The sequence below is a fragment of the Scylla paramamosain genome, chromosome 36 (assembly GCF_035594125.1).
Source record: "Scylla paramamosain isolate STU-SP2022 chromosome 36, ASM3559412v1, whole genome shotgun sequence".
Classification (NCBI taxonomy): Eukaryota; Metazoa; Arthropoda; class Malacostraca; order Decapoda; family Portunidae; genus Scylla; species Scylla paramamosain.
In genome coordinates this window covers 5379408-5407345 of record NC_087186.1, presented here as the reverse complement: position 1 = coordinate 5407345, position 27938 = coordinate 5379408, and the positions used below count along the sequence as shown (strand labels likewise).

Below are 27938 nucleotides of genomic sequence, written 5' to 3'. Positions count from 1 at the left end.
AGGGTGAATATTCGAAGGTGGCAGCTTGATTGGGAATGTAATGGTAATAAGGCGACTGGAGGTTGTTACTGTTGGAGGCGCCAGCAAGTTAGGCGCCATCAAGCAACAGGTAACGTGAAATTGAAAGATTTATGACCACCCATTTTTGAACGCGCACTTTTGAGATGATATGGATCACGTTTAAGTGTTACATGGAAGCCTGCTGTAAGGGTATAGAGAGGTTCAGTAACATTTGGAAATAGACTTGAAGGGAGGTTTCATTGCTAGTTCTCTGAAAGGGGCGCCTCTCTGCTCCTCACCGCATGGCGCGCGCTTTTATGATTTGTGCCAGGCTAATTTTTTCTTACACCAGAATCATGTATATAGTTCAAAGTTACCCTCTCACATGAACACAAGAGTTAAGCATATTTATGTACCATGTCTAAAACTGGTTGGAATACTGGTTTAATTTTCTGCATTTTAAAATATTAAGAGTAAACGTGTAGACGTGGCACTGTGGTGGTGAAGCTCCTCCCAGTGGGTGGGGTTTAAGGCGTTGCCATGGAGACGCTTCGTTTTTATTGGTCGATACTGAGGCTTGTGGGAGGACAAGTCTGCGCGGGAAGCCTCAACGGCCTTCAGTCTTTCGCTAGACAAACGTGGTGTGAAGTGGACCTGTGCCGCCGCGCTCTCGGTTCATAATTTGGATATAACCACACTCCTACCACCAAATTCATACCACAATGGCTGACACTGCTGCCGAGGTTGTGTAAGTATCAAGCGTGGCGCTACTTGTGTGTGTAGTTACAGAGAAATGACTTGAAGAGTGGCGGGAGGGGGACGCCGGCACACTCCGAGGAAGGAAAGCGTCGCTCCCTCTCCGGCATGTGTTGCAGCACTTTATAACACTAGCTCTTGTATATGGTGTACCTAAGTATGTTAAGTGTGCGTGGTGAGTGTGTAAGTGTGGCGCGAGGTGATTGGTAATTTGGACGCCAGTGGGTGCTGTGTGGTGATTACTGTTAAAATGGTGGCTGGGAAAACTCGTGTGTAGCCTGTATGTGGAGGGAAAGTGTATGTGTAGAGTGTTCTTTGTGGAGGTGGTGGTGGCGGCGGCGGCGGCTGTGAGGAGCAGCAAGCAGTTGGCGGGAAGTGGCGGCGTGCCCCCACTTACCCCCTCCCTCCCTCCCCCTTGGCAGAACAAAGAGACCGGTTTGGCGGGAATGTAATTTTCGCGATTCACGTTAATAGTCCACGCGGATCTCATTATCACTTTTCAAATTACTACTGTTATAATATTAGATCCTGTGGTGTTAGGACTGCTGCTCTTGGTGTTCAATAATGGGACTTCTTTTGTTACTGGATTGTTCCCTTGTTCGGTAGGTAAGGGGTGATTAGCCTGACTATATTTGCGGGTTTCCCGCCTCTTTTCATTACGGATACAAGTGCTAAACACGGTGCAACCGTAGCATTTGTTTGTATCCTCTGCAGTTACGTGGAGATGGATGTTGGCGGGTGTGGGGAGGGAGGGAGGGAAGGCAGGAGGCGGCTGGCCCTGTGAACTAAAGGGAATGTTCCGTCCAAGGCGCCCGCCGGAGTCCGCTTCTCTCTGATTTGCATTTTGTTTGCCGATTGTAGCTGAACGCGTCCGTACCGCATTGAGGGAGCTGGTCACCACGTGTTAGGCCTTGGTGCCTCTTGTGATGGGTGAGGAGTCACTGGTGGCTGTGTGCATGTCGTCACGTAAGACGTGCACTCTGTAGAGTAGTTCCAAGGGCGGGGATTATATTTAAGGTGGTGCAGTAAGTCAGGTGTGAGGTTAAGACGACGGGCTTGATGCTGTATACGTGATTCCTTCAGATACTACTAATGGCGACGGCGCGGTGCCTGCTCGTTTTCACCACGAGGAGGGAGGCAAGGAATCGGCCTGTAGAGACAGGAGGCTCATGGCTTGTTCATATTGGGCTGACCACGTGGTCAAGGGCTGCCCACTCCCCCTACTCCCCACCCCCAGCCATTAAAGATCACCCACCTCCCACTTTGAGCGACACTTGGGAACTTAAATTTTATTTTTTTTATTCTCTCTCTCTCTCTCTCTCTCTCTCTCTCTCTCTCTCTCTCTCTCTCTCTCTCTCTCTCTCTCTCTCTCTCTCTCTCTCTCTCTCTCTCTCTCTCTCTAAGTGGCAACACGTGGCGGATCAGTACCGAGCGACAGGAAATGAACGAGCAGCGCTGTGAATGCCATGCTCCACGTCTGCCATTTCCTGTGTAGCCGCCCGGCGAAGAAACATAGAGCGGCGGGCACCACTGCTCAGGGGCAATACATGGGTAAAATTCGTTACGAGGCAAAGGAGGCGTGGGTAGCAGGGAAGGGAAAGTGGTGGTGGTAGACCATTGTCCTGGCTAGACACGGGACTGTGACCGCGTGCTGGGAGGCGCCTCCGTCACGCCGGCGAGCCCGTTAGTTGGGCTGCCGTGGCCGCCCTTGAACCTCACATCCACACTGTGAAGCTGTTGCGCGACCATCACGAGTGTCAGCAAGAGAACAATGGTTTCATGTAATTGATTGAATATTTTTTCTGGTTTTGTGTGCATACAGGCACTACAGAAAGTTTTGTGCATGAGCAGTAGGCGGGCATTTATTTCACAGCCAGCAAGTACCAGAATGTGTTAATTTTGCATTGTCCTGAGTATGCTGTCACATTCCCATAAATTCATTATAGTTTTTATTCATTTGATATGGGTATCCATTTTCCTATGCCAAAATAGTAATGTTTCTTGCAGTGCTACCCCCGAGGTTGTGAAGGACGTCCCTGAGGAGTCCGCAAAGACCACAAAGACTGCAGAAGAACAACCCGCAGCAGACGCTGCTGAGGCGAACGGCACGAAAGAGACCGAGTCTGAGGAAACCAAAGAAACTCCCAAAGAATCCTCAGATAAGGCAGAAGAGACCGCGGAAAAAACAGAAGAAAAGTCCTCAGAGGAAGCAGAGAAACCAAAAGATGAAGCCAGTGCTGAGGAAGCTGATACTGATAAGCCTGCCGAGACCATGGAGACCGAGGCCGCCGAGAAGAAGACCGAGGAGAAGGAAACCAATGGGGCGGCTGAGGAGACCAATGGTCATGCTAAGGATGAGGTGCGCTTTATATATGAACACACATAAATGACACCATGATAAGTATCGGTAATGACTTGTAGTGAGATAAAAAAAAAATCAGCCTTGACTTTAATTTTAGAGTACAATTGCTTTAGATTGCGGATGTAAAGATTAGTATCTTGTTTCCTAATGCACTCTCGTGTCCGTAGGAGTCAATGACCAACGGCCACAGCGATGAGACCACTGAAGCCAAGGAAGATGCAGGTATGAAACTTCGTTTCTTAAGTGTTTCAAGTATTTGCTAGTTATAATGAGCTGTTGTACACATTCTTGCACTTTTTTTTCAGAATGTGGACACACTAACCAGAAATTTACAATGAAATCTCTCTCTCTCTCTCTCTCTCTCTCTCTCTCTCTCTCTCTCTCTCTCTCTCTCTCTCTCTCTCTCTCTCTCTCTCTCTCTCTCTCTCTCTCTCTCTCTCTCTCTCTCTCTCTCTCTCGTATATGTAATTTCACCTTTATTCATGGTACTTTTGCGTGTAAGTTCATAAAGGTTCCTTGTCATTTACTTTGGTATTCATTCTATGAAAGTTCTTTACATCTTTTATTTAATGGATTTGATAGTGTTTATTAAGTTAGATTTGTTTTTGTGCAAATCTAGTATACTCTTGACATCCATGCCTTGCAGTTTCCTTTTCTTAATCATGCACTTTCATATTTGGCAACCACATTCCCCCTTCCCTTTTCATTACTCCATGAGAGCACTTCAGGCACCACTCAGCATGCAGTTGACTGTCTTCTTGTCTCCTCATTTTCTTGACCAAAACTTCCTTGTGTGGTGTCCAATGAATTCCTTGTGTTTCATAAATCTGCAGTTCCATCAGGTTCATATTTGCACCACAGGCACTGCTCCAGGACCAGAATAAGTTTTTAGTTTTTCATGTCCATCTCTTTATTTTTGCTTCTTAAAATGTTTGTTTGTTCTTTAGTATTCTCTGGGTTTAAAGTGGCAGTGTGATCCTAAGGTGACAAACTTAAATGGTGCAGAGTCTGTCATTGTGAATAGGGACTATAGTGTGAAAGTAGATGAATTTGATTATGCTCAGGATGTTTTTTTGTCCACTTACCTGCGAGCTAAGCATTACACTATCACTCCTTAAAAGTTGGTTTCATTTGTTGTAATTACAAGTCATTCAGATTCTCTCTCTCTCTCTCTCTCTCTCTCTCTCTCTCTCTCTCTCTCTCTCTCTCTCTCTCTCTCTCTCTCTCTCTCTCTCTCTCTCTGCTTGTTAGAGAAAGGATCAAAAGTAAATTTTTCTAGTGTTGTTGGGAAAGCTAATGTTCCAACATGATTCATTCCTTTCAGCAAAGATTTTTGCAGGAATAGTTTTGGGTTTCCTGGAATAATAGGCTCTCCATAGGAACTGTTCCAGGTGCATATCAGGATTTCTGCTTGTTAATCTTTCCTTCCCTATATTTACTGTCCTGGATAGTCAGGCCTTGAAACCAAGTTGAAATACCCCTACAAGTGTTGCTTTGGACAAGTTATGTCAAAAACCCCAGTGATCACACCTGGAAACAGTCCCCTGGTAATGCTTATATCTTTGTTGGTATGCTATTCTATGATTAGCATTAGTGTCTGTGAAGCAGCTATTGTACAACCTAATTTCTTCCACAGAAAAACGTTCTTCTGAAGAGGCTGAAAAGGAGGCTCCTGCTGCCAAGAAGGCCAAGGTACAGGAGAACGAATCTACGGAGGCTGTGGAAGAAACGGCTGCCTAGAATTTCTCTTTATTTTATTCTCCAGCCTCAGTAGTCTTCAACAGGAATTTTTTTGGTTTACCCACTTCGGTTTCTTTCTGACTTATTTTAGATTTCCGGAAATATTTTTTCCCTCCCCCCGTCCCTGCCCTTCCCGTCTATGTACCTGTCTTAGCCTGGTAAAGTGTAAGGATGTGTGGAGTTGTGGATGCACCATGTACAAACACAGATTGGTGCAGGCTTCTTGCAAGTGGTTGGCTGGAATTGATGGTTGTAGTTAATACTTGTGTAGTAAATTTTCATGAATTTTTAGTAAAGTGTAAATCAATCTGATGAAGTGAGGTTGTTTCATGGAGCTGTTGTGCTGCCTGTATATTGCACGTGTTTATACGTTGAGTGGATGCTTGAGCCTTGCTGTAGCCTACATTAATAGTCTTCTGTGTTAGGGCTAGTTTAGCACGTTTAGAGTCTGTATCTTTTATTTATTGCCCAACATGCGTGCGGGAGTGAAAGATTACTCTTTCCGCAATTCTAAGTGCTGTAGTTTTACTTTATACAGAAGTCAACATTCCGTTTTGCTAACATGACTTTACTGAGGTTACCGTGTAACCTGGCTAGCTGAAGTGAATGAACATGAGTGGTATGTAGCATTATTTTTCAAATAAATAACAAATTTAATCTAAACTTTTTTTTGAATAGTACCTTAAGGTGGATGGCTCTGATAAGGTTTTAAAGGACTGCACCTAAGCAATTCAAAACAAATGGGGATGGTTGTGATTAAGTCCAGATACATTAATGTAAACAGTGGCAAAACGAGGAGTGCAATGTGACTCCACTGATGCTGCACATTAAGTTGCATCAAGGGATGCACAAGACCAGTTTCTGCAGGCACTTCTCTTAATTTGGGAATGGCTCAATTATTATTCCATGGCCATTGAATATGTAAAAATAGGCCTACAGAAGCTGAGTTATTTGTATATCCTTTGATGCAACTAATGTACAGCACTGGCAGGTCATGGGGTCTTATGACCATTTGATGCTTAAACATTTATTTTTTTCCCCAGCTCCATAAACAATATACGTACCTGAGTGATGCACCCCCAAGCAGGCAATTGAACAGAAGTGTACATGTTTAGGATTTCATAATTCTATGGTATAAAAAATAAATATTCTTTATTTAGAGTGAATAGTGATTTTGCATTTATGGGATGACAAGAGACCCAGGTTTAAACCCATATGGAAGCTAAAAGCATCTTTGATAGAGGCCACACGCTGGTGTCAACTGCTGCTGCAGAAACTGGTTCATTAATAACAGTTTGATTTACATGAGATAGTGTAGAATAATGCAAGTAAGGAATTCTACACTTCAAAATATTTGTTATCATTATTTTAAATGTGCTTTACCTTCACATGCTTTACAAAATCCAAAAGTAAGCTTCTGAAACACTTAAATCTTGAAAGGTGTGGCCTTTAAAAAATGCCTCATTAACACATCTGAAGATTTAACAGTAAATACATTATTTTGTCTGGTTAGCTCTATTACAACCACACCATATGTGCTATAACCAACAGTGCCTCTTACAAACTGAACCAGTCACTGGGGCTTCAGGGTACACCTCAGGAAATTAGGTAACTGCATTATCTGAAATACCTGAAAGCTGGCTGAAAGTAACATTGTAATGAGGACCTGGAAAATTTAAACATTTTGAATATTCATCAGATGAACAGTTGGCAAATGTCCTTAAATGTAGCGTCCCAGTACACATACAGTCACTGTGGATTATTTACAAAGACTGCAACACTGAATTCAATGTGCATCTTCAATTATCTCTGAGTCTTACATATGTCAGTGGAAGTTCTATAGGTGACAAGTATCCTTTTTTAACTGAAGACTTCCCTTACACAATTGTATGTTGTATATGCAGTGAGAAGTTAAAACATGAGACTGAACTGCTTAAAAGAGCACTGGTAGATATGAAATGCTAAATGTTATAAAATGAACCTATTTACTAACATATATGACCCAAAGTGCAGAGATGGTTTGCCTTGCTTTGCTTGGCTGGTCCTGGTCAAGCTAATCAATTGCAAGTGACATGCATTTAGAGTATTTCTTGAGTTTATGAGTGAATCCACTGTGGCTGTATGTACACAGTATGAATGGAATAGAAACATGGTTGTATATGAGGCTCATTAACTTATCAACTGAGCAGCTACTAGTGATGACATCTTCACCCCTTCAGTCAGAGCATTGCACCTGTAACCTTGTGGTATGGGGTTTGCTTCCCAGGAGTTATTCAGACTTTCCTTTTATTAATTTGTTGCAGTTTCCCCTAGTGTGAGTTTTACAATGATAATGAAATGAGAGTTAGGATGTGGTGGCAAATGAGAAAACGAAGACTGGGTATCCTGTACCCAGCCCAACAATGATTGGTAGGGGCTGAGAGAGAGAGAGAGAGAGAGAGAGAGAGAGAGAGAGAGAGAGAGAGAGAGAGAGAGAGAGAGAGAGAGAGAGAGAGAGAGAGAGAGAGAGAGAGAGAGAGAGAGAGAGAGAGAGAGAAATATCCAATGTTTTAAAATAACAGCAAGATATGGCAACAAAATAAAGCTCAAATCATACCTTAACATACATAAACTTTGATTTTGGCATCTTCATATTTACAGGTATGTAAATTATGATACACTGCCCCCAAAAAAGAGCAATTAAATAGGGAGAAAAAAATAAAATAAAAATTATTGTCTGCATGTCCTGTACAACTCAAGATAGCTCCAGTTCTGTACAGTGCCAAGTGTGAAGCAGTGCTGACGCAACTGCAGTACAAAATAATTCAGGATGACTCCTACCATTCCTCATTACAATAGTGCCACTGCTGAAGCTGCTGGCAGTATGTCCTTAATACAGAAAGCTTTCACAACCATCTTATATTGTCCCAAGTTCAAGATTTTCAAGACAGATGTAAGGTGTTTACTTCTGACTTTAGTCCAACATGATGCTGTTTCAAAATGTAAAGGTCTTAACATCTTTTGAAAAGCTTTAACAAGTGTTCAATGAAAGTATTAATTAGCTCATACTTAAAACCAAATAACATCAAACATTACATAACTCCTATGACTCTCTACATGGGAAAAATATAAAAACCTGGGGAGATGGGCAAGTTAGTTGAACCAGCTGGAATTTCTTTAAGATGTACGTTGCAATTCCAAGAGGAATGACAAACTATCACAAAAGCTGATCACTGCACCAAGGAGAGGCGTCTTGTGTGTCACTTAGCAGTCCAGTGAACGGCAAGGTCTCCACCTTGGCTCTTGAATAACAAGGTTTTCCACTACTAAGACAAAGTTGCCTACTCACATGAAGGAAGCTGCGTGAGCACTGCATCACTCCAACAGAGGAAGGTCCTCTGCCTGCATCAGGGTAGGAAGGTGCGGGTTATCAGACCGCATGAATATTGTCACACCAGACTTGTAAGCTGCCGGGATGGCCACATGGGAAGTGAGGTGGCGGCGGCCCTGCACCACGGGAGGGGCTGCCTGTTCCTTCAGTACACCCACCACTTGACCTGAGGAGGGATAAATATCAATGTACAGGTTTGGTTATCTGTTCTACATTCAATGGGTATATTACATTCAGAGGCATTCAGAGACATAAATCACCATAAAGGCCATAACAATAATGGCCTTCCTCTTTATATTCTGAAGTATTTTATCTAAACCTGCTCCATAATGTACATTAACAGATTTTCAGTATAAATTCAATAAAAAACACTCATTCCAAAATCCTTCATAGCAGCTTATGTGAAATACACCAATACCTTTCCTAAGGGCTTATTCATACAATGCACACTTTCAAACAGGAACACAGATTCTCTCTCTCTTATTTACAATCTGTTGCCAAAAGGTTTCTGACTTGTGTACCTTTCAACAAACTATTTTATCAAATACCTTCTTAAGCATTAATCTTTCCAGTAACTTTATGTATTTGTACCGTATTGGCCACTTACCTAGCACATTCATGTCCCTCCACCGAGGGTCCTCCTGCTGTGTGAGTCTCACCAACTTGTCTCCGTTGCCCCACCTGTTCACCACATCAGCTCGTCGAACGAGGAGCACAGAGTCCGTGCAGAGCTGGTCCCCAAGCATGCAGTCAGAAACACACTCCAATGGATTGGTGAGGTAAACACCCTGTGGCCCCACTCCAAAGATCATCTGGTGGTGCCAAGCATCAGGTATGGTCTGGCCAGGGGCCACTCCTACTTGCAAGTTGAGTGTAGCCACTGGCACACCACCTGTAATAATGGCAGAACAACAACAATCTCTGGAGTACACTATTAACCCTGCTTCATATGCTTATTTTAAATTCCATGATGACATTTTGGTATAGCTGTTGTATATCCTAATATACAGTAATCCCTTGACTATCGTGGCTGTTATGTTCCAAACCTCCCATGATAGGTGAAAATCTGTGTAGTAGAAACAGTACTGTACTGTACATTTTTTTATTTTATAATTTTGTGTATATATATATATATATATATATATATATATATATATATATATATATATATATATATATATATATATATATATATATATATATTATATTTATTTTATTATTTTGATATATTCAAGGTTTTATAAGCTCCCCACACTCTTATAAACCTTTTCTACACTCTTAAACACTTTTTAAACTCAAACTTACTTATAGACACATCCTTGCATATTAGAAAAAAATAAAAATAAATAAATAAATAATAAAAAATAATAATAAATTTGGTGCACACACCTGTGAAGATACTACAACTTGATTGATGATGATGATGATGATTAGCTGTGCAGTACTGAACAATGTAGGTGATGACAATGTATAGGGGAAGATTATGGCTGATAGCCCAACGGGTGTTGGTGGCGCAAGGCAAGGGTTTGTTTATGTTTAGGAAAACTGACCGTACCGCACATTGCCTATCCATAATTTTACATCTTCATCCACCCATCCTTTTTCATGAAAATGTACAAAAGCACCTGGTGGAAATTTTATTTTAGGTTTAATTTTGCATTGAGATGAAGGCACTTTATTCATTGTAGTGGTATATCACCATCTCAGTTGACTGGTGCTCACTGGCCTAAACTTCACCACAAATGGTTTTGGTAGTCTGGGTGTCATCTAATATCAACTAAAAAATATTAAGTTTAAACCGAACTTTGGGGGCCGTCTTATCTGAAAGTCATCTTATCTGCCAAAATACAGAAGCAAATTGAATTGAGGATATATCTTCATCTCTGAATTATAGTAGTGTATTTTATTTACTAATTTATTAATTCTTAACCCTTTCCTTCCGGCGCTTAAATTATTTTACCGTTTTGTATGACGGCTAAAAATGGTAAACCTAGAAATTGTCAGAAAATTGTTTGAATACTAATAATTACTTTCTCTTTGTTATTCTGAATATAATTATATACTTTGTAGCTCGATGTGACCTCTCAAAGTTGAGTTTATGCCTTATAAAAGATTCCTCCTCCTCCCGCTGTGTGATCCGTCATCCAGAAACAGCCCGGAGAACGATGACGCCGCGCGCACACACACTCTCTCTCTCTCTCTCTCTCTCTCTCTCTCATCTTGGAGGGGAAATTGTACACTTCCAATGAGAGAGAGAGAGAGAGAGAGAGAGAGAGAGAGAGAGAGAGAGAGAGAGAGAGAGAGAGAGAGAGAGAGAGAGAGAGAGAGAGAGAGAGAGAGAGAGAGAGAGAGAGAGAGAGAGAGAGGAGAGAGAGAGAGAGATTTCATCCCTTTTCATATCAAGTTTCAGGCAAATAACATTATCTCTCTCTCTCTCTCTCTCTCTCTCTCTGACAAGTTACCTTCTACCATTTTATTATAAAATCGAAGATAATGAAAAAATTACCATGAAAGAATGATAGGTATCATCTCTCTGTTCTGATAAAACAGGTGGATCCTGTAAATCATTTTCTGAGTCCTCACTAATGTCTTCGCTTTCTTCATCTTCTAAATATTCACTGTCACTGTCTTCAAACTCAGAAGCACTGCTAAATACATATGTTGTGTCCTGCTCCATGGTGAGTTATGATCTGAGATCCTTGGCTCTTATCAGGATGTCTCTTCACACTTATCATGGTGCTTTCCACCCGGCGAGTGCTTTCCACCCGGCGGGTCGCTGGGGTTGCCAAGTGTCGCCCGGAGAAAAGGAAAATAGCTTAGTTACCGCTAAATTTCCAGAGCTAGTGACAACACTACATGTGGAAACATGCCAGACACTTCCACTCACACCATCTGACTCGAGAAACCGCGCTTGGACCTCAAAATTGAGGCGCGAAAATTCTTGATTACCGGTATGATCGCCGTTGCTACGGACGCATTTTTGCAATCGTATATATACGATTGCCGGAAGGAAAGGGTTAAGCAAGAAAATACTTATTTTACCACAGAAATAATTAAAATCTAAAAAAATATAAACACCTATCAGCCGCAGAAACCCACAATATGCTGAGGAGTCCGTGATATAAATTTACACATATTAGCCAGAAAAATCCGTCATGTACTAAACTACGATATGGCAAGGGATTACTGTACACCAAATGAGATGTTAGAGGATGAAGGTATGGAAGCATACTGGATGAACATAATTAATCAGGTGAGTTCTCTATAAAAACAAATTGTGGATTCAGGAACATTCCTTCCCTTACGACAACTCAAAACGTGTTTTTACATGACACCGAATAGCAGCCAATCAATCAAATTAAATGTAAAATGTGGAAAAGAATGAAATTGTAAGAAATCAAGGTACCTCTGCTGATCCACTGGGCCAGCCACCGGGACAGCTGGACAGCTCGCTTGGGGAACATATGGAAGAACTTGGCTTTGATAGCACCTTGTGAGAGTTGAGTCACCCCTTGAATGAGGTCTTGGTGAGTTGTGCCAGCCACTGAGCGAGACAGGAGGTAGTCCACCAGAGGAGCTGTCTCCGCCCTCAGCCGGGTCTTGATGCTGCTCTTCACCTCCTCCACAGAGAAACCATAATCCACGGCAAGCTGTGGAAAGCTTTCTGAATTTAGTCTAAACACGTATGAACAAAATCAGATGCTAGCCAATACATGTTATTCACAAGGCAAAACATGTTAAAACAGAAACAAAATTATCAATTTAATAGTGGCATACATCAAAATATCAAAACTATATTTCTAAAAACTGGACAAAACAATTTCAGACTAAAAATATAGTGACATCTTTAGACTGTGTGCTCCCTACAGCCACAGAGGAGGGAAGTCTTCTTGCTAGCAAGAAGCACTTCATGCCCCAAACAGAAATGTGTGTGTGTGTGTGTGTGTGAGAGTGGCACCATAGCACTGACCAGCACATTGATGACGGCCGTGGCTCCACAGGCTGAGGTAGCGATTTGTGTGACTTGTCTGGCTGATGCTTGAAGCTCCGTCCAGATCATGACCCTTTTTCACCCGTGGGCAGCTGTCCTCACTCCCTCCTTCACCCTCACTGGCCTGGGGAGAACAGTACCATCAACATTCTCTTCACAACTGTTATCATCACTTTATGTAAATCTACTGCAGTTGTAAGCATCATAATGGGGAAAAGCTGAAGTAAAGTAAATAATTACTGTGGTTGAATAAAGAGCACCTGTAGTCTAGTAAGAGAAACTCAACTAGGCAGACAGTATAAGCTATCTCAACACCCTGAGAGAGAGAGAGAGAGAGAGAGAGAGAGAGAGAGAGAGAGAGAGAGAGAGAGAGAGAGAGAGAGAGAGAGAGAGAGAGAGAGAGAGAGAGAGAGAGAGAGAGAGAGAGAGAGAGAGAGAGAGAGAGAGAGAGAGAGAGAAACTACCATAAAATATAATGCACCAATCAGATTTGGTAGTAAGATTTTAGGGGGAAGGACACCAATGGGATGAAAAGACAGTGTGATAACAGTGTAGATATCAGATGCCTTGCCTCTATTCAGGAAAAATAAGAAATATTACACGACAGCAAACACTGTTTTTGTGATGCAAGAGGTGTAGTAAAAAATGCTAGAATAAGACTGAATAACTGAGAGACAAACAACTGCATGGATAACAATGGTGAAAGTAAAGTGGTATAGCAACACTCAGGTACCGTATTTGGATCTTGCGAGGGATTGGTGTTCTTGGGACGCAGGGACTTGACTGGCAAGGGGCAAGGATCCGTGTTGGCCCCACCCTTCATGGGACAGGAGGTGGAGGATCCATTGTCTGGGGGTGCCTTCAGCAGTTGGGTGACAGGGCCTATGTGCCTCAAGGGTGTGGTCTGACTAGCTGCTGAAGAGGTGGTGGTGGTAGTGGTGGTGCTACTGGAGGGGCCAACCATTGGCCCTCCATTCATCTCACCAACACTGCTGCTTCCTGGTCCCTGGGGGCTGCAGTTCCCACTCTGCAAAACATATAAAATCATCACTATTTCTGGAAGTTCATGATTGCTTTCTCAAAGTTCTAGGATCAAATCAGCTTAATGTAAAGAAGCTGTGAATTTGGTATTTCAAGTAAAGGGGAAGGAATGAAGTGTGGACAAGATGAGAAGGTCAAGCATAACACCCTATTGTGGTTTGGCCACATGGTAAGAACAACAGAAAGTGACACAACTAAGTGATGCATATAAAAAAAGGACCACTTCCAAAGCAGTGGGAGGACAGTATGCTGGAGTATGTGAGATTCAGAAATCCCAGCAGTGAATTAATGAGTCATAAGATGCTTCTCTATATCTGCATTTGTAAAACCATCACACATGCAACATCCATGTCTGGTGGCTACAGGAACAGAGGACATATACAAAAATAATTTCACTGTGAACAACAGAGGAGGCCAGTGAAATAAAAAGCTGCACTACTCACAAGTAAAGATCAGAGGTCAGGAAAAGTCAGCAGTATTGGAAAGGTAAAGAGTATGAAAGACGACCAAGCATACAACATAAAGGGCAGGAAGGCAATTTACCTGTGAGGCTGTGGAGTCAGAGAGGATGTTGAAGACTGAGTTTTCCCTGCGGTGAAGCCTCCCTGAGCAGGCTGCTATGTTTGCAGAGTCTGCCTGGGACAGCACAGGGTCCTCAGCAGGGCGGTGGGAAGGCCGCTCCTCCCGTCGGGGCCGTGGGGCAAAGCACACATTCTCATACTTAGGGCTAGAAAGCTGGTTGTGGAAACTGAGGCTGCGGCCAAACTTCTCCAGTGGACTGTACTCCCTGGCAGGGCTCACTTCCGGGGCAGAGACAGAGCCCAGGTTGTTGTTGGCTGCCTTGTGGGGCGTCCTTGCCAGCGAGTCCCTGGGCGAGCCACGCCAACACCTGCTCTGCCCGCCACCCCCGCCAGATATCCTGCTCCCCGCTGGCCTCCGTGGTTCGTACTTCTCTGAGTTGCTGTCATCCTCGTCATCGGCATCGTCACTGAGGTGATCCATTGTGTCCAGCATGTTGTTCTCCACACTATCATTGTCTGGGGCATCCTCTTCCTCCTCCTCCCCTGACCCTATCCTACCTGGCCCCTGCCTCCCACACAGCTGGTTTAGCCCAACATTCAAGTCCTGTGGGAGATTGAGACCACTTCTGGGCAGATTGAGGCCTCCTCCCGACCCCTCGGGTCTGTGGTCCAGGCCGGCACTCGGCCCCCGGCCAATGTTGAGGGGTGGGGCCGCGGGTGCCGGGGCCACACTGAGGTTTGGGGCCACATTATCAATCTTGCCATCACAGAGGCTTGATTCACAGCGGCGGCACATGAGGCTCAGCATCTCAGGGCAGTAGTTGTTGGCCTTATGGGCCACCCCAGGGCTGGGGGGTCCAGCCACCCCACCCCGTCCTAACCTACTATCACACTCGTGCAGGCAGTTGTCTTCACAGTCTGAGTCTGCCTCCCCATCCCCACCCGGCCCTGGATCAAAGTCCATCTCCAGGAAGTCCATTTCAGGGGAGAAGAGGTTGCTGTGAGCAGGCCCCTCAGGACCCCTTGGGGCCCCTGAGCGTGCTGCAGCACGCTCAGGGTTGGGCAGCCCACAGCTGAGGCACATGTCGATGAGGTGGGAGAGGTTGGCCTCCAGGCTCTCCCCCTTGTAAGAGTAGATGCAGCCATCGTCCTCATCTTCCTCCTCCCCGTTGAGGAGGTTCAGCTGTTCCCGCCCGGGACTCAGGCCGTTGCGGCGGGCTGGGGTAGGGGCAGAAGGCCGGCTCGGGGAGCTGTGGTGGCTCTGGAAGTACTCGTCCATGCCGTCCCTGGCTGGGGCGCCTCCCTCAGAGTACACGTTGTTGTTCACCTTGGCCGGGAACTTATGGTAGAGGCAGAGTGTCTTGTCATCGGCACGGCGCAGGTTACACTTCTCCTCCACTAGGTTGTTGTTGAGCAGAGATTGGCCGGCTGTCCCGCCATGCTCCAGGTGCAGGCCATTCACTCCACTTCCACCAACGCCATTGGTGATGGGTGGCAGGCCCACGCGGCCTGATGCCTCTTCACTGTTCTCTTCTTGGCTCCACTGGTCTCCAGCCGCTGTGGAAACAATGTGGTACAACCTCCCTTAGTGTTCTCTGCTGTGAAAGTATCTGAACGAACTGATCAGTTATACTACTCACATCCCAAAGGAAGCTGCATGTCACCCCCACCACCAATCCTGTGAATGCCAAGCTGACAGTGGTACAGATTATCCTAGAATACATTCATGCTGAGAGCTTACAGATAAAGCTTACTGCTTCAACATTCTTCCCACTACATGAAGCTAAACAATATGTTATTCCTTGCTGAGCTGTTCTGCAGTACTCATGCACACAGCCACACACTTCTTATAAGTACATAATTTCCTGTGAACCCTGAGCCTGATCATGAGTAACAATGATCATATTAATAATTAAAATGCTGGAACAGACAATAAACACATCAGGGCAGTTATAAAATTTGGAGAATACTCAGATTTGAAACTGGAGAAAATATGAATTTAAAATCTGACAACATTAGGCTAACATGAAAACTATGATGAGATAATGTCTCCTCACAGTTGGTTCCCTATGGCATGCCAGGAGTGGTGGCCACCTACCTGTGAGCAATTTTTCAGTGGATTTCTTGGTCCTGTCCTTGTCCCTGGAGGTGTGGGGCAGTGTGGGGGCAGTGGGAGGGAGCTGGTCTCCCTCACCTCCTGACCCACACCCGCCACAGCTGTCCATGGCTACCTGCACACAGATAAAAACAAGATTACAACAGTGTAAGCCTCCACCTTTTAGATATCACTTTAAATCCTACCTGGGTGATAGGAAAGGAGATGAAGGTGCAGCCGATATCATCATGAATAGGTCTGAGTAATTGAACGGTGAGTCAGACTGGAGTGTGTGCTGCCATTCCCTTTACATTACTTTTCAAGTCGTTTATATGTTGAATATATGACTGCTAATGATGGTTTATAGTCTTTTCTTTAACAGTATCCTCTAAGCATGATTAAATCAATTGTACCATGGCAAAAATTCAATGCAGAGTGTGATGAGAACAAGTCACAATGTTCATTCACATGACCATGTAATACATGCAGGGATCCCTTCCTAATTCTGACATATTTTTCTGGTCATTATGTTTATGCAGTTGTGAAGAAAATGAGGTATAGTGCCCATAAGGAGGGAGAAAAAAAATTGAGTTCATGAATGTGTTGTAAACATAATGATGTTCAACCATGTAACACTGTATGAATAAATTAATAGTTTTCTAATATTGTCTAGTGCTGGTTGGAGTTATGGCTAAGGCTCCTGTCCATCTCTCAGGGCATCAGTACAGCAGAACGAAAAACAACATAACAGAAATGAGAGATTTCATGCATGAGGAGTTGTTTGAAATAGGGAGCCACCCTGCAGATGCAGGGTGTATTAGATAAATGACCAAAGCAGCAGATGAAGGAAAGGCTGAGGATGTTGTATATTGTGGCTTTTAAAAGGTCTTTGATTGTGCACCTCACAAAAGGCTGATGAAAAAGGTTCAACGGTGTGGCATACAAGGCAATTACTGGAAATGGATATGTAACTTTCTGATGCACAAGAGAATCATCTTGGACTGGAGTCATAAGCAGAGTCCCACAATGGTCAGTGCTTGGCCCTCTTCTCTGTCATCCTTATTAATGATTTACCAGATTGTGTATAAAATGGAAGTATATATGTACACAAATTATACAAAAATGTTCAGGGCCATTGATAGTATAGACAATTGTGGATTGGTGAAAGAGGACCTTATGGAGCTGAAGAACTGGACAGACAAATGGCACCTGAGTTTCCATCCAGATAAAAGTAAATACATGAGAATAGGAAAAACTAATGCAGGAGATGGACACTATTGCTTACAGCAGCTTACCCAGAAAATGCTATCAGAAAAAGACATCAAAGAGGTTACTGATGAAAAATTAAGCTTCTCTGAACATATATCAGAAAAAAATCAACAGAACCAATAAAATAGCTGGTCTGATTTGGAGGACCTTTATTACCTTAGATGAGAAGATATTGAGGCCTCTACACACCACTCTAGTCAGACTTCATCTGGAGCATGTGAATCAAGTATAGAACCTGCACCCAATGAAAAATATCAAAGTCACGTTGAAAACGTACAACGAAGAACTATGAGAATGTTATCTGGCATGGAGGGACTCACACATGAGAAGAGAATCCAGAAACTACAGTTACCGGCACTTGCACACAGAAGAACAGAAGGAGAAATGATTGAAACATCTTGGATTCTAAGCAGGAAGTATGGCGAGTACTGCTGTGAGGGTGCATTCAAGATGAGAGAAGACAGTGAGACAAAGAGGCCACTCAAGAAAAATTTGTATCAAGGTTAAGACTGAATCTGAGGAAGTATTCTTTCCTATGCAGTGGTGGATAACTGGAATCGCCTCCCAGATTATGTCATCGACTCAGAAAATATCAACATATTTAAGAGAAAACTGGATGAATTATGGAGAGCAGGATCTAAAATTTTACCATAAGGCAAAATTGTAAAATACACATTGCCAACACAACACAGTGAAGCTGGAACCACAGGATCTCTAAGCCTCTTCCAAATGAGCATCTGTGATGCTAATTCCCCAAGAAACAAGTTTAACTTTTCTGGCACAGGTATCTCAAAACAGAAATCCAGATATAGGAGAAAAATAAAGAAAATACAAATAAATAAAAGTAAAAATAAAACAATAACAATACATAATAATAAAATAAATAAAACTTGAAAATAAATAAAAATCAAAATAGCAATTCAAAGTTTAAGTAACACTCTTGGGGCAGTTATCGGGAGAAGTTAAACTTTATACTGCTTAATATTTGGTAGAAACTATTTTAAATGGATTTTTTTTACTTGCAAGTAGATATTTTGTCAGGGCTGGTATAATAGCACTTGCACTGACTGGTTGACTGTGATGGTGTCAATCAATGACTGTGCATGTCTGGAATGTTGAGTCATGAGACACATGACAGCTTCTTCCAGAATTAGACCAGATGCAAACACACATAGAAACTAAGGGAAAGAACCAACTAACTTTATTATGTAGCCTCATGATGACCGCCTCTGGCTAACTTAACGAACACCAATAACCTACCATTTTTTTTTTTCCTCACTGACATTTCACAGTAACCTCTCTCAGAGAGGACCCCCCCCCCTGGACTGCAGGGCGTGAGGGAACTCAGGGAGCTGGACTGATGTGAGGGCAAGGATGAGGATCTGGATTAGGTAGGGATAAACAGTGGCCACCACTCGAGCAACAACCTTCTTAAGTGAGCAGTGAGGTGACCCCACGCCTCGCCAGCCTGCGTGGTATGCTGCGGGGGCGGGGCAGTGACCACCTGCCCTGCCCCGCCCTACCCCTCAGCCTGGCTAGTGACACCCCTCCCCCCTTCATGAGTGATGCAGGTCTGGTCACGGCTCAGCTGAGGTCAGGTCAACCTTAATAACTGGTCACCTTTGAAATATTAAGGCAGATTTTAAAGTACCTCCTTGTACCCTCACCGCTTCGCCCTGTCCGCCCTCCAAGGTGGCCTGTAGCACGCCGCGGCACCACAGCCCCGCACCACGCAATACAAGCACACTGACCACCCACTGAATAAATACAATAAAAAATAACACTAATGACAAAACAGCCTCGACCACACCTGTCCGTCACATGACCCGCGCCTCCAGTCGCCTGACCCCACTGACCTGACCACGGGGAACTGAGGCAGGGAGCGGGTAGGGCCTCACCTAACACAAGGGTGGCGGGAGACGACCATTAGCAACAAGGGATGAGTCGCTGCCCACGTCCCTCGTCGCCATATTGGGCCAAGCTTGCCAACCCTCCTCACCCACAACACGCCCGACCACGCCTGCCAACATCCTCCAAACAAAATCGTTAATAGGTATAAATTAATATATCCATAAATCCCATTAAATAATAGGGCATGAAATAAGGCAGATTTATTCATCATGGAAAGTCAAGCAAGGGATGACCTATAAATGGATTCGGTGATAAAGATCGTTTTTCGTGTTAGGGTATGTAATTTCTCTTTTACTTTTCTTATCTTTTAATTAATTTAAAGTTTCATAAATAAAAAAAATGAAAATATATGATATATGAAAAAATACAGGATAGGAATAATAAAGCAATGATGAGGATTTCTCCCTGTTAATGTGATGTTGACATTTTGCTTTCAATCATGGGATTACAAGGGATTACAAATTACACATCGATAAAATAACACATCCCAAAATTCCTGGCACGGAGAAAAATTAAGCAGAAGAAAAACAACGAGGTATGTTTAACATGGACGACGAGAAAGGATAAAGGTCATACGTCATTGTACGAATGTATGTTGATTTTATTGTTTCGCTACAGGGTGGCAACAGTGACACTCAATGCTTCAGTCATCTTGAAAACATGTGATTCATATCAGTTTCGAATTCCTTGCACTTTCCACCAATCGTCAGTGTGTCTGGGATCTTGGTGACTTAAAATACGTTGTTATGGTGTTTAGATTATGCAGATCTTAGAATAATGATTGATATAGTCGCAAAGACCAGAAAAGAAAGACAGATAAGTGTTATGTAACTAAAAAGAATAGTGGAGGAAATGAAGAGAAGAATGTCTGAAATTTGGATGAAGAGAGAATAACAGCGGAAGAATATAACAAACTGAAAAATAACCCAAGAGGAACACAAGGAATACCGATCCAAAGATTACACTCCCGACCAACAGCTGAACTGAACAGATCTATCATAGTGCATTGCGTGGCCGTGGGACTGTGAACTTATAAACTTGTGAACTTGTGAAGACGGACACACAAGCCACACAACATGAACAGACAACCTTCCCCGGGTAAGTAGAGCATCATTGATCGTAGTTTTGGTTATTAGCTAAGTTTTTAAGATAACAGGGTTCGTAAACATGCTGTGTTGGGTAGGTGTGGCTGGGCTTGTGTGGTGTCATGGGTGTTTGGTGTGGGTGGGTATGTGATGTTGTGGGCGTGGGTCGGCTTTTGTGACGCCATGGGTGTTTAGCATGAGTGTAAATGAATTTGTAATGTGTTGAATGGGTTATTTGATGTTATGGGAATGGGTAAGACTGTGCGATGTAATGAGGGTTTGATAGGGGCGAATTTGTAATGTTACTGGTGTGGGCGGGCGCGTGGTGTCATGGGTGTTTCGTGTGGGCGTGTGTGGGCGTGTTACTCATATTCTTACCTGAATTAATCCCATACGATTGAAGCATTAGATGGAAAACATTATCGTTATATATTAATGTTTTTTGATTGGCATGCATAAAACAACAACAACAACAATGGGAAAGAGAAAGGAAAATAACTACAGAGTTTAATGAGGTTAACATGATGATGGCGCCAAGTGTGAGTTTTTAATATGGCGGACAGTATATACTATTGCAGAGGAGACAACTAGCCCACACAGCTCATTGGGTAGTCAGCTGTGTGCCCTTTGAGAATAATTATCTTATGTGTTCTCGAAGTGTTTCAAAATACAGGCCCACACTCACTGAATCATGGATGTGGCGGATTTACTATGGCACGCGTTATCTAGTTATACGAACACCCTCTGTGTACAAAAGGTTCTTGTGATCCCAGAAGGCACCAGTCCCAAGTGTGTGTATGGTAGTATGAAGACTTAATGGTATGAAAGAAATGACTGTAACGCGACCTGATTGCACTTTGGAGGTTTGATGTAGAAAAGTGGAATATTGGTAATCTTTAAGTGCAATGTAAGTTTATGTGCAGGAACTACTGGTCGCTACCACGCCTTTAACGTCCCATGGTGTGATTATAGAAGCCGCTGGTCTTTGAATAAATTATACCTTCAGGGATACGTTTTCTATAATTTTGCGTCATAGAAAACAAGAACATTAGAGGGGTAACATTGGTATACTTAAAAAATGGCATACTATTTTTCACCTTGTATGTGGGATGGTGTTTACTGTTTGGTGGGCAGCAACATCACCTGTGCACTTGTATTCAAAGCTACATTAAGTCCCTGTTGACACGAGATAATAGCAGTCGTTTGACTAATCGCGTGCTTGGTCGCGGCAACTGTTCCTAGGAGGCGGTTTTAGTCGCGCGACTGAGAACATTTGGTGGCTGCGTGGGAACACCTTGTTGTCCTTGCAGTCGCGCGACTAAAATCATTTGAACAAAGACTATGAAGAATGTTGCGTATTTTTATTTATTTATTTGTTTTTTACAGAAACCAGGTTCCTTTTCGTTCTAATACAAACTTACTTCCTCTTAATTCGTGAAAGAAAATGAAAGAACAGTGGAAATATAAGTCAGTGAGGAACAAAGAAATAAAGACATGGATAACACAATCATAAGCGGTAATAATAATGATACTGTAACCCAAGCAACACCACGATGAGATGAAACACCAAAGAAGAAAGAATGTAAGATAATAATGGAAGAAGGAAGAAATAAAGGAGGAAGTAAGACAGTAGAAGGAATAAAGGAAGGGGAATAATATAAACATAATTACAAGAAGCTATCGCAACCTGATAAGTAAAGGACAAGAAGTGATCACCGAGGAGAATAACACGACGCGGTGACTCAAGACTAACACAGCCGGAGAGCAGCAGCAGATTACATGAAGAGATACCCAGGTGGCTGTCACAAAATTAATAGACAAGGTAAGGAGAAGTTTATCGGACAGCTAATGACGTGGACAAGACAGACAGCGGGCACAACTTGCCAACTTGTCAAAACTCCGCCCCCTTGCTCCTGATTGGATGTAGATACGATTTACCGAAGTTAAGTGTAAATATATATGTAAATAATATAAATTAAGTACAGTTTATAAGACTCAACATGTTCTTTTGAATCCATAAGTGTCTTAGAAATTCAGGGACACAACATAGAAACACAACAAGAACAGCAACAACAACAACAACAACAACAATAGTAGTAGTAGTAGTAGTAGTAGTAGTAGTAGTAGTAGTAGTAATGATACTAATGTAAGAAAAGATAATTATGGAATAGACCACAGTAGCAAGAATAAACGAAGAAATAAAATTATATATATATATATATATATATATATATATATATATATATATATATATATATATATATATATATATATATATATATATATATATATATATATATATATATATATAATGTGTGTGTGTGTGTGTGTGCAAAAGAGTAAATGGAAAGTAAGAGAACGTAAACAAGACCGTTGATACAGGTTAAGTAGTGGCAGGTGGAGGGTGAGGGCGGTGGGAAGCAAAGGAAATGAACGATCACATCAATCAAGGACAACAAGAGCAGGGGTCGAGGCGATGCGGGAGGCAGGACGGGCGGGGAATTGTGGTGGTTGCGGTAAACGGCCACGCCACCACGGCTCACAACGACAACGAAACAAAGTTTCGATTAAAAAAGAAGGTTGAGAGATGAAAGATATGACTGAACAACGAAACAACAACAAAATAGAAGGTTAAGAAAATGACTGATAAATGAGAGGTGATTTAGCACAGAAATAACGACGAAATGGAAGGATTAGGCTGCATTAAGAAAGGGGGGATTAATAGATGAAAGGAATAATTGAACAGCAAAGTAACAACGAAATAGGAGGATTAGCCAACATAAAAAAAAGGGGGACAGATGAAAGAAATAATTGAACAGCAAGACAGCAACGAAGTAGAAGGTTACATCATCGTTGGAGAGGAAATTAAGAGATGAAAATAAATAAACAGTGATATAGCGACGAAATATGTCAAGTAAACATTAAAAAAGAAGTCTAAGAAGTGAAAGAAATAATGTAGCAACAAAGTAACGAAATGAAAGGTTAGGTAGACATTAAAGAAAAGGAGATTAAGAAATTAAAGAAATAATATAACCTAATAGCAACGGAATAAGAAGTTAGGTGAGCATTAGATGAGGGTTTAGAGATGAAAAAAAACCATGCAACGACAAAATAACGAAATACAAAAATCAATAAAGTTGAGCATTGAAAGATGAAAGAGATAATTTAACAAGAATCATACTCGTGACATTAGTACAGGCAGCAAGTTAGTGTAAAAGCTTGCCGATAGATGGCGGTGTTACTCCAATAACACCCGCCACTTGTAAAGGACGGAAATACCTCTTGGATGTTATAATCTTCATCTGATAGTTTTATAATGGTCTGCAGCGGTGAGAAAAGTAATCTTCACGTATTTATTAGACAGAGGAGGAGAAGGAGGAGGAGGAGATGAGGGAGATATGCATTCTAATATACCTGCAGGCGGCGTGGCAGAGCTCAGTGAGAGGTCTCGGTCATAAGTCATACGAGGGAACCCTGCACATCACTTCTACGTGAGTGCCCCATCAGGAGGTGGTGGTGGTGGATCACGAGTGTTATTGTCGCCTCCATCATCCTTCACCCCTTTCTCCTACTCATCGTCACCGCCACTAGCAGCTGTTGTTATTTCCCTGGAAAGACAAGACTGAATCAATTAATCCTTTGACTACTATTTCGTACACTTTGAGACATCTTTACTCGTTCTACGGTCACACCCATTCTTTAAACTGGGAAGAAATTGCAAAATATGTCTTTTTCATCCCTAACTTTCTTGTAGATACTTATGAAAATCTCAGACATTGCTTCTGGCGCTGGTCACTGTTTCGTGTCGCAGTGAAAGGGTTAACCAGTAGAAGAATGTGATGTCCCCCAAGGCCGTCGTTCCAATTTTCCTCAACACCAGGGAGCGTCAGCACAGCCTGGCGCGCCTTGGTGCTCGGGTATGGCGCGGCGAGGGCTCCCAGCCGCGGTCGTTACCATTCACCGTACCGTACCATCACCGTAATGTCACGAGGGGTGTGGTCCAGCGGTTGGCAGCTGTCCCTGGCGGGCCACACACACCACACCTGTACCCACACCTGTACTCACACCCGTAGCTCCGGTCATTAGTTCCTGCCGCGTGTTGTCCCTGCGCCGCCCCCCACACCACGCGAACATTACCGAGGCGGTGTGGGGTGATGGGGGGGTGGGTAATGGGAGGACGGCACCGCCTGGACGAATTGTGGCTCCCTGCTGGCCGGGGCCTGGGGCAGGGGATTATGGGCCCAGCCTTTGTAACGGCACCCTTTCAGCTTCCCGCCGCAGCAGGTGCCAAACCACTTCCCCAGGGGGGCGGGACGCACACCCGCCTAGTTCTCACTGCTTACTCATTGCCAGGGAGTGGGGGAGGCGTTCATGCGTGTCAGCTCCTTCCAGGCCGCCCTGCCCCGCCACAAGATGCGCGGGTGTCATGTTGACGAAGAGAACCTCCTGTGTGAGGTGAGGAGGCGAGGAGGGGGAGGCAGGAGGCGTGGTGGGTATACCGCTAACAACGACCAGGTGGTGGTAGTGGTGGGCGTAATGGCGTAATGGAGCCATCCCTGGGGACACACAACCACCGCCACCACCACCACCGCCACCACCACCACCCCGGGACTGAAAGCAGAGTGCAGTTGTCCTCACTGTACACATTATTACGTGAGCTGTGTTGTTGTCATTCTGAAATTTTCCTCCTGTCTTGCTGACATTCAGGCGCCGCGACGGAGTGGTAATAAACTTTTTTTTTTTTTTTTTTTTGTCGTGTGGCACAGGACACTCACTCCCTGGGGGCGGGTTGGCATGATCGGAGTGAACAGGTAACAAGCGGGGTGTGAGGCGCGGTGACGCGCCACGCCTGACAGGTGCTGGCGGCGGCCCTTCTCTTCTTTCACGTCTTATAAGGGATGACCTGATATCCATTAATGGGATCCTCTGACAAATTTAAACTGTCACTCAAAATGAATTATAAGTTGACTACTGGTTCATATACAAGTGTTGAATGTAAAGTTTATTAACCGCATTATTTATTACATACTAGTGATTATAATCATTAATGAGATCCACTGACAGATATGAACATCAATCATAATGAATTAACAGCTGATCACTGGCTGATTTACGACTACTGAAAATGAAGTTTGCTAAATGCTTTGCTGATTATACCCTGTGTGACTGCCTGCCTCTGCCTCACCTCTAGACCTCACGAGTCGGAGCCCGGCACGCATCAGCTTAGCGGCGGGAGAAGCAGCGTTCTTTTAACATTAACCAGCACTATATAACCCTATTGCGCCTGAACCCAATCCCCAATAACCACACATACACTAGTCACCTTTCTAAGCCTACAAGACACACTAGCTTGACCCCTCTCTCTTGGCTTGATGACGCGGCGGTGGTGGCGGTGGCGGTGGCGGTGGTGGTGGCGTGAGAGAAGTGCTGTGCGTGAGATTTCGAGCAAGCACTTGACAACCTTTCGTGCGTGCATCCCTGGGCGCCCTCTTACTGCGCGGCCTGTTGAGTGGCGGCAGGGCACGGGACAAGGGAACACGCTGAGGTAAAGAGGCTTCTGTTTTTTTCCCTCTTCTATCAATCTTTCTTTCTTTTCTTTTTAGATTTTTTTTTTTCTTATTTAGCCTTTTCTTTGCTTATATGAGGTTATTAATCTTTATTAGTCGTCTCCACGGGTCTCTCTCTCTCTCTCTCTCTCTCTCTCTCTCTCTCTCTCTCTCTCTCTCTCTCTCTCTCAAGTCATCATAAGCGCAATCTTTCCATTTTTCTTTCCTCTTCTTCTTAAGCAAATTGATACTAATAGTAATATCTTCGTTAAAATGCACGTAGTTTACTTCCTAACTTATCTTGCGTCATATAGAATCTCAAATCCCTTGTACGAAGCATCTACACACACACACACACACACACACACACACACACACACACACACACACACACACACAGTAGTAGTAGTAGTAGTAGTAGTGGTAGTAGTAATAGTTTATTGACAAAATGTGTTTAGAAAGAATATGGCGATTTTCCTACAGAATAATAATATTCAACAATAAAGGTGACTAAAAACAATCAGAACAAGTGAAAAAGTCCAAATAAAATCATAAATGCGTAAAATTGATATTGAGTGGTAACAACTCTCTCATTAGTCAGAGAACGGGGGAAAAAAGGCGCCAATCAACACAATTACGGCAGCATTAAAACTGTAAAAATTTGCTTCAATACAACAAACATACGAAAACAAGTACGATAATCATAACAGAAGACAACCATTGCAACCTTGTACTACACACACGCACACACACACACACACACACACACACACACACACACACACACACACACACACACACACACACACACACACATGGGATGCCACAAATGCCGTCCCTCCACTGGCAGACAGCAGGGTGACAGCTCCTCGGCTCCCGTCATAAGGTGTTTTCTGTCCGCGTGGGTCAAGACGCGGCGTGAAAGGCTGGAGACTAAACTCCGTCCTGGGGATTTGAACTCACTCATCACGCCAGCCACTACACCATATGATTGTTTGGTGGTGGTGGTGGTGGTGGTGCTGGTGGCAGTAATAGTAATATACTCATAAAACACTACAAAATCTACAACTACCACTATTACTACTACTACTACTACTACTACTACTACTACTACTACTACTACTACTACTACTACTACAGTAAAATCCCTCTTATCCGGCATCAACGGGACCGCCGACATGCCGGATACTTGAATAAAAGTGAAATTATGTCCACAATCACCACCCTACACTCACGCATCTTACCATAACAAAGATCAGCTGATCTTAATCAGCAGCTGATCTGATCAGCTGCTTAAGTGTAAGCACAACACGCTTCCTCTTTTCTACAACTTTAGGCATGATGAAGGCGTCAGGCGATAAACAGTGCACACGCGGGACTGAGTCACTGAGTAAACACAGTGCAGTGGGCTGCGGATGGCGCGAAGCAGTGCGCTCTGGTGGCGATGGGACAAAGTATGCCTCGCGCGGGAATTTTAATCGATTTTATGAGTACACATTGATTTTTTATTGATTTTAAGGCTCGGGGAAAAATGTGCCGGATACTTGAAGCTGTCTGATACTCGAATGCCGGATAAGAGGGATTTTACTGTACTACTACTACTGCTACTAATTTGATTGACGACGAGTAGAATCCGTAGACTATAATGATATCTGCAAAGCTCTCGCGAGCATGTACACACACACACACACACACACACACACACACACACACACACACACACACACACACACACACACACACACACACACACACACACACACATTTCTCTCTCTCTCTCTCTCTCTCTCTCTCTCTCTCTCTCTCTCTCTCTCTCTCTCTCTCTCTCTCTCTCTCTCTCTTTTACCTCTTTCTATTCTCCTTTAACCTTTCTATCAAACTCCAAGTTCTCATACGCCTCTTACCATACTCTCTCTCTCTCTCTCTCTCTCTCTCTCTCTCTCTCTCTCTCTCTCTCTCTCTCTCTCTCTCTCTCTCTCTCTCTCTCACCTGGTCGTCTCGCCACACATGTAGACGGTCCAAGAAAATTATACAGTGCTTAGGTCTTCACAAATTACCCCCCTAATACGGAGAGACCCACCCGCCCGCCACCAGCCACCCCGACGCTGCCCGCAAAACCAAGGGAAGGAACGGGGCCAAATGGGGGTCTTCCAGGGGGCTTCTTGGGTCCTGGCTGGTGCGGGGGGCTTATTTGATCCCCTGTGGTGGCTGTGCAGCGGTGTGGTGGCGGTGGAGTGGCTGGGAGTGGAGT

At 43.6% G+C, this 27938-nt stretch overlaps 2 protein-coding genes across 2 annotated transcripts; one reads left to right on the top strand and one right to left on the bottom strand.

Moving 5' to 3' along the window:
* Nucleotides 1–523: 523 nt before the first annotated feature.
* On the top strand, nucleotides 524–5521 carry LOC135090850 (MARCKS-related protein 1-A-like). The gene is made up of 4 exons (XM_063987950.1): nucleotides 524–748; nucleotides 2764–3115; nucleotides 3286–3340; nucleotides 4755–5521. Exons 1-4 carry the CDS (start codon nucleotides 723–725, stop codon nucleotides 4856–4858), a joined length of 537 nt encoding a protein of 178 aa, XP_063844020.1. The 5' UTR covers nucleotides 524–722; the 3' UTR covers nucleotides 4859–5521.
* A 472-nt stretch (nucleotides 5522–5993) lies between these two features.
* Nucleotides 5994–19171, bottom strand: LOC135090798 (uncharacterized). Its single transcript, XM_063987864.1, has 8 exons — nucleotides 19044–19171; nucleotides 15880–16012; nucleotides 13804–15338; nucleotides 12953–13246; nucleotides 12199–12343; nucleotides 11635–11892; nucleotides 8836–9120; nucleotides 5994–8394 (listed from the first exon to the last, which is right to left on the bottom strand). The coding sequence occupies exons 2-8, from the start codon at nucleotides 16004–16006 to the stop codon at nucleotides 8213–8215; spliced, it is 2826 nt and encodes a 941-aa protein (XP_063843934.1). The 5' UTR covers nucleotides 16007–16012; nucleotides 19044–19171; the 3' UTR covers nucleotides 5994–8212.
* Between the last annotated feature and the right edge of the window lie 8767 nt (nucleotides 19172–27938).

What these genes read in the sequence shown, in the direction of transcription:
- LOC135090850 (XM_063987950.1), top strand. Translation starts at nt 723, where the DNA reads ATGGCTGACACTGCTGCCGAGGTTGT. An exon ending in ATGGTCATGCTAAGGATGAG is followed by an intron (nt 3,116 to 3,285) that starts GTGCGCTTTATA and finishes TCGTGTCCGTAG; the next exon opens with GAGTCAATGACCAACGGCCA. An exon ending in TGAAGCCAAGGAAGATGCAG is followed by an intron (nt 3,341 to 4,754) that starts GTATGAAACTTC and finishes TTTCTTCCACAG; the next exon opens with AAAAACGTTCTTCTGAAGAG.
- LOC135090798 (XM_063987864.1), bottom strand. Translation starts at nt 16,006, where the DNA reads ATGGACAGCTGTGGCGGGTGTGGGTCAGGAGGTGAGGGAGACCAGCTC. An exon ending in CTGACTCCACAGCCTCACAG is followed by an intron (nt 13,247 to 13,803) that starts GTAAATTGCCTT and finishes TATGTTTTGCAG; the next exon opens with AGTGGGAACTGCAGCCCCCA. An exon ending in CGGCCGTCATCAATGTGCTG is followed by an intron (nt 11,893 to 12,198) that starts GTCAGTGCTATG and finishes GACTAAATTCAG; the next exon opens with AAAGCTTTCCACAGCTTGCC.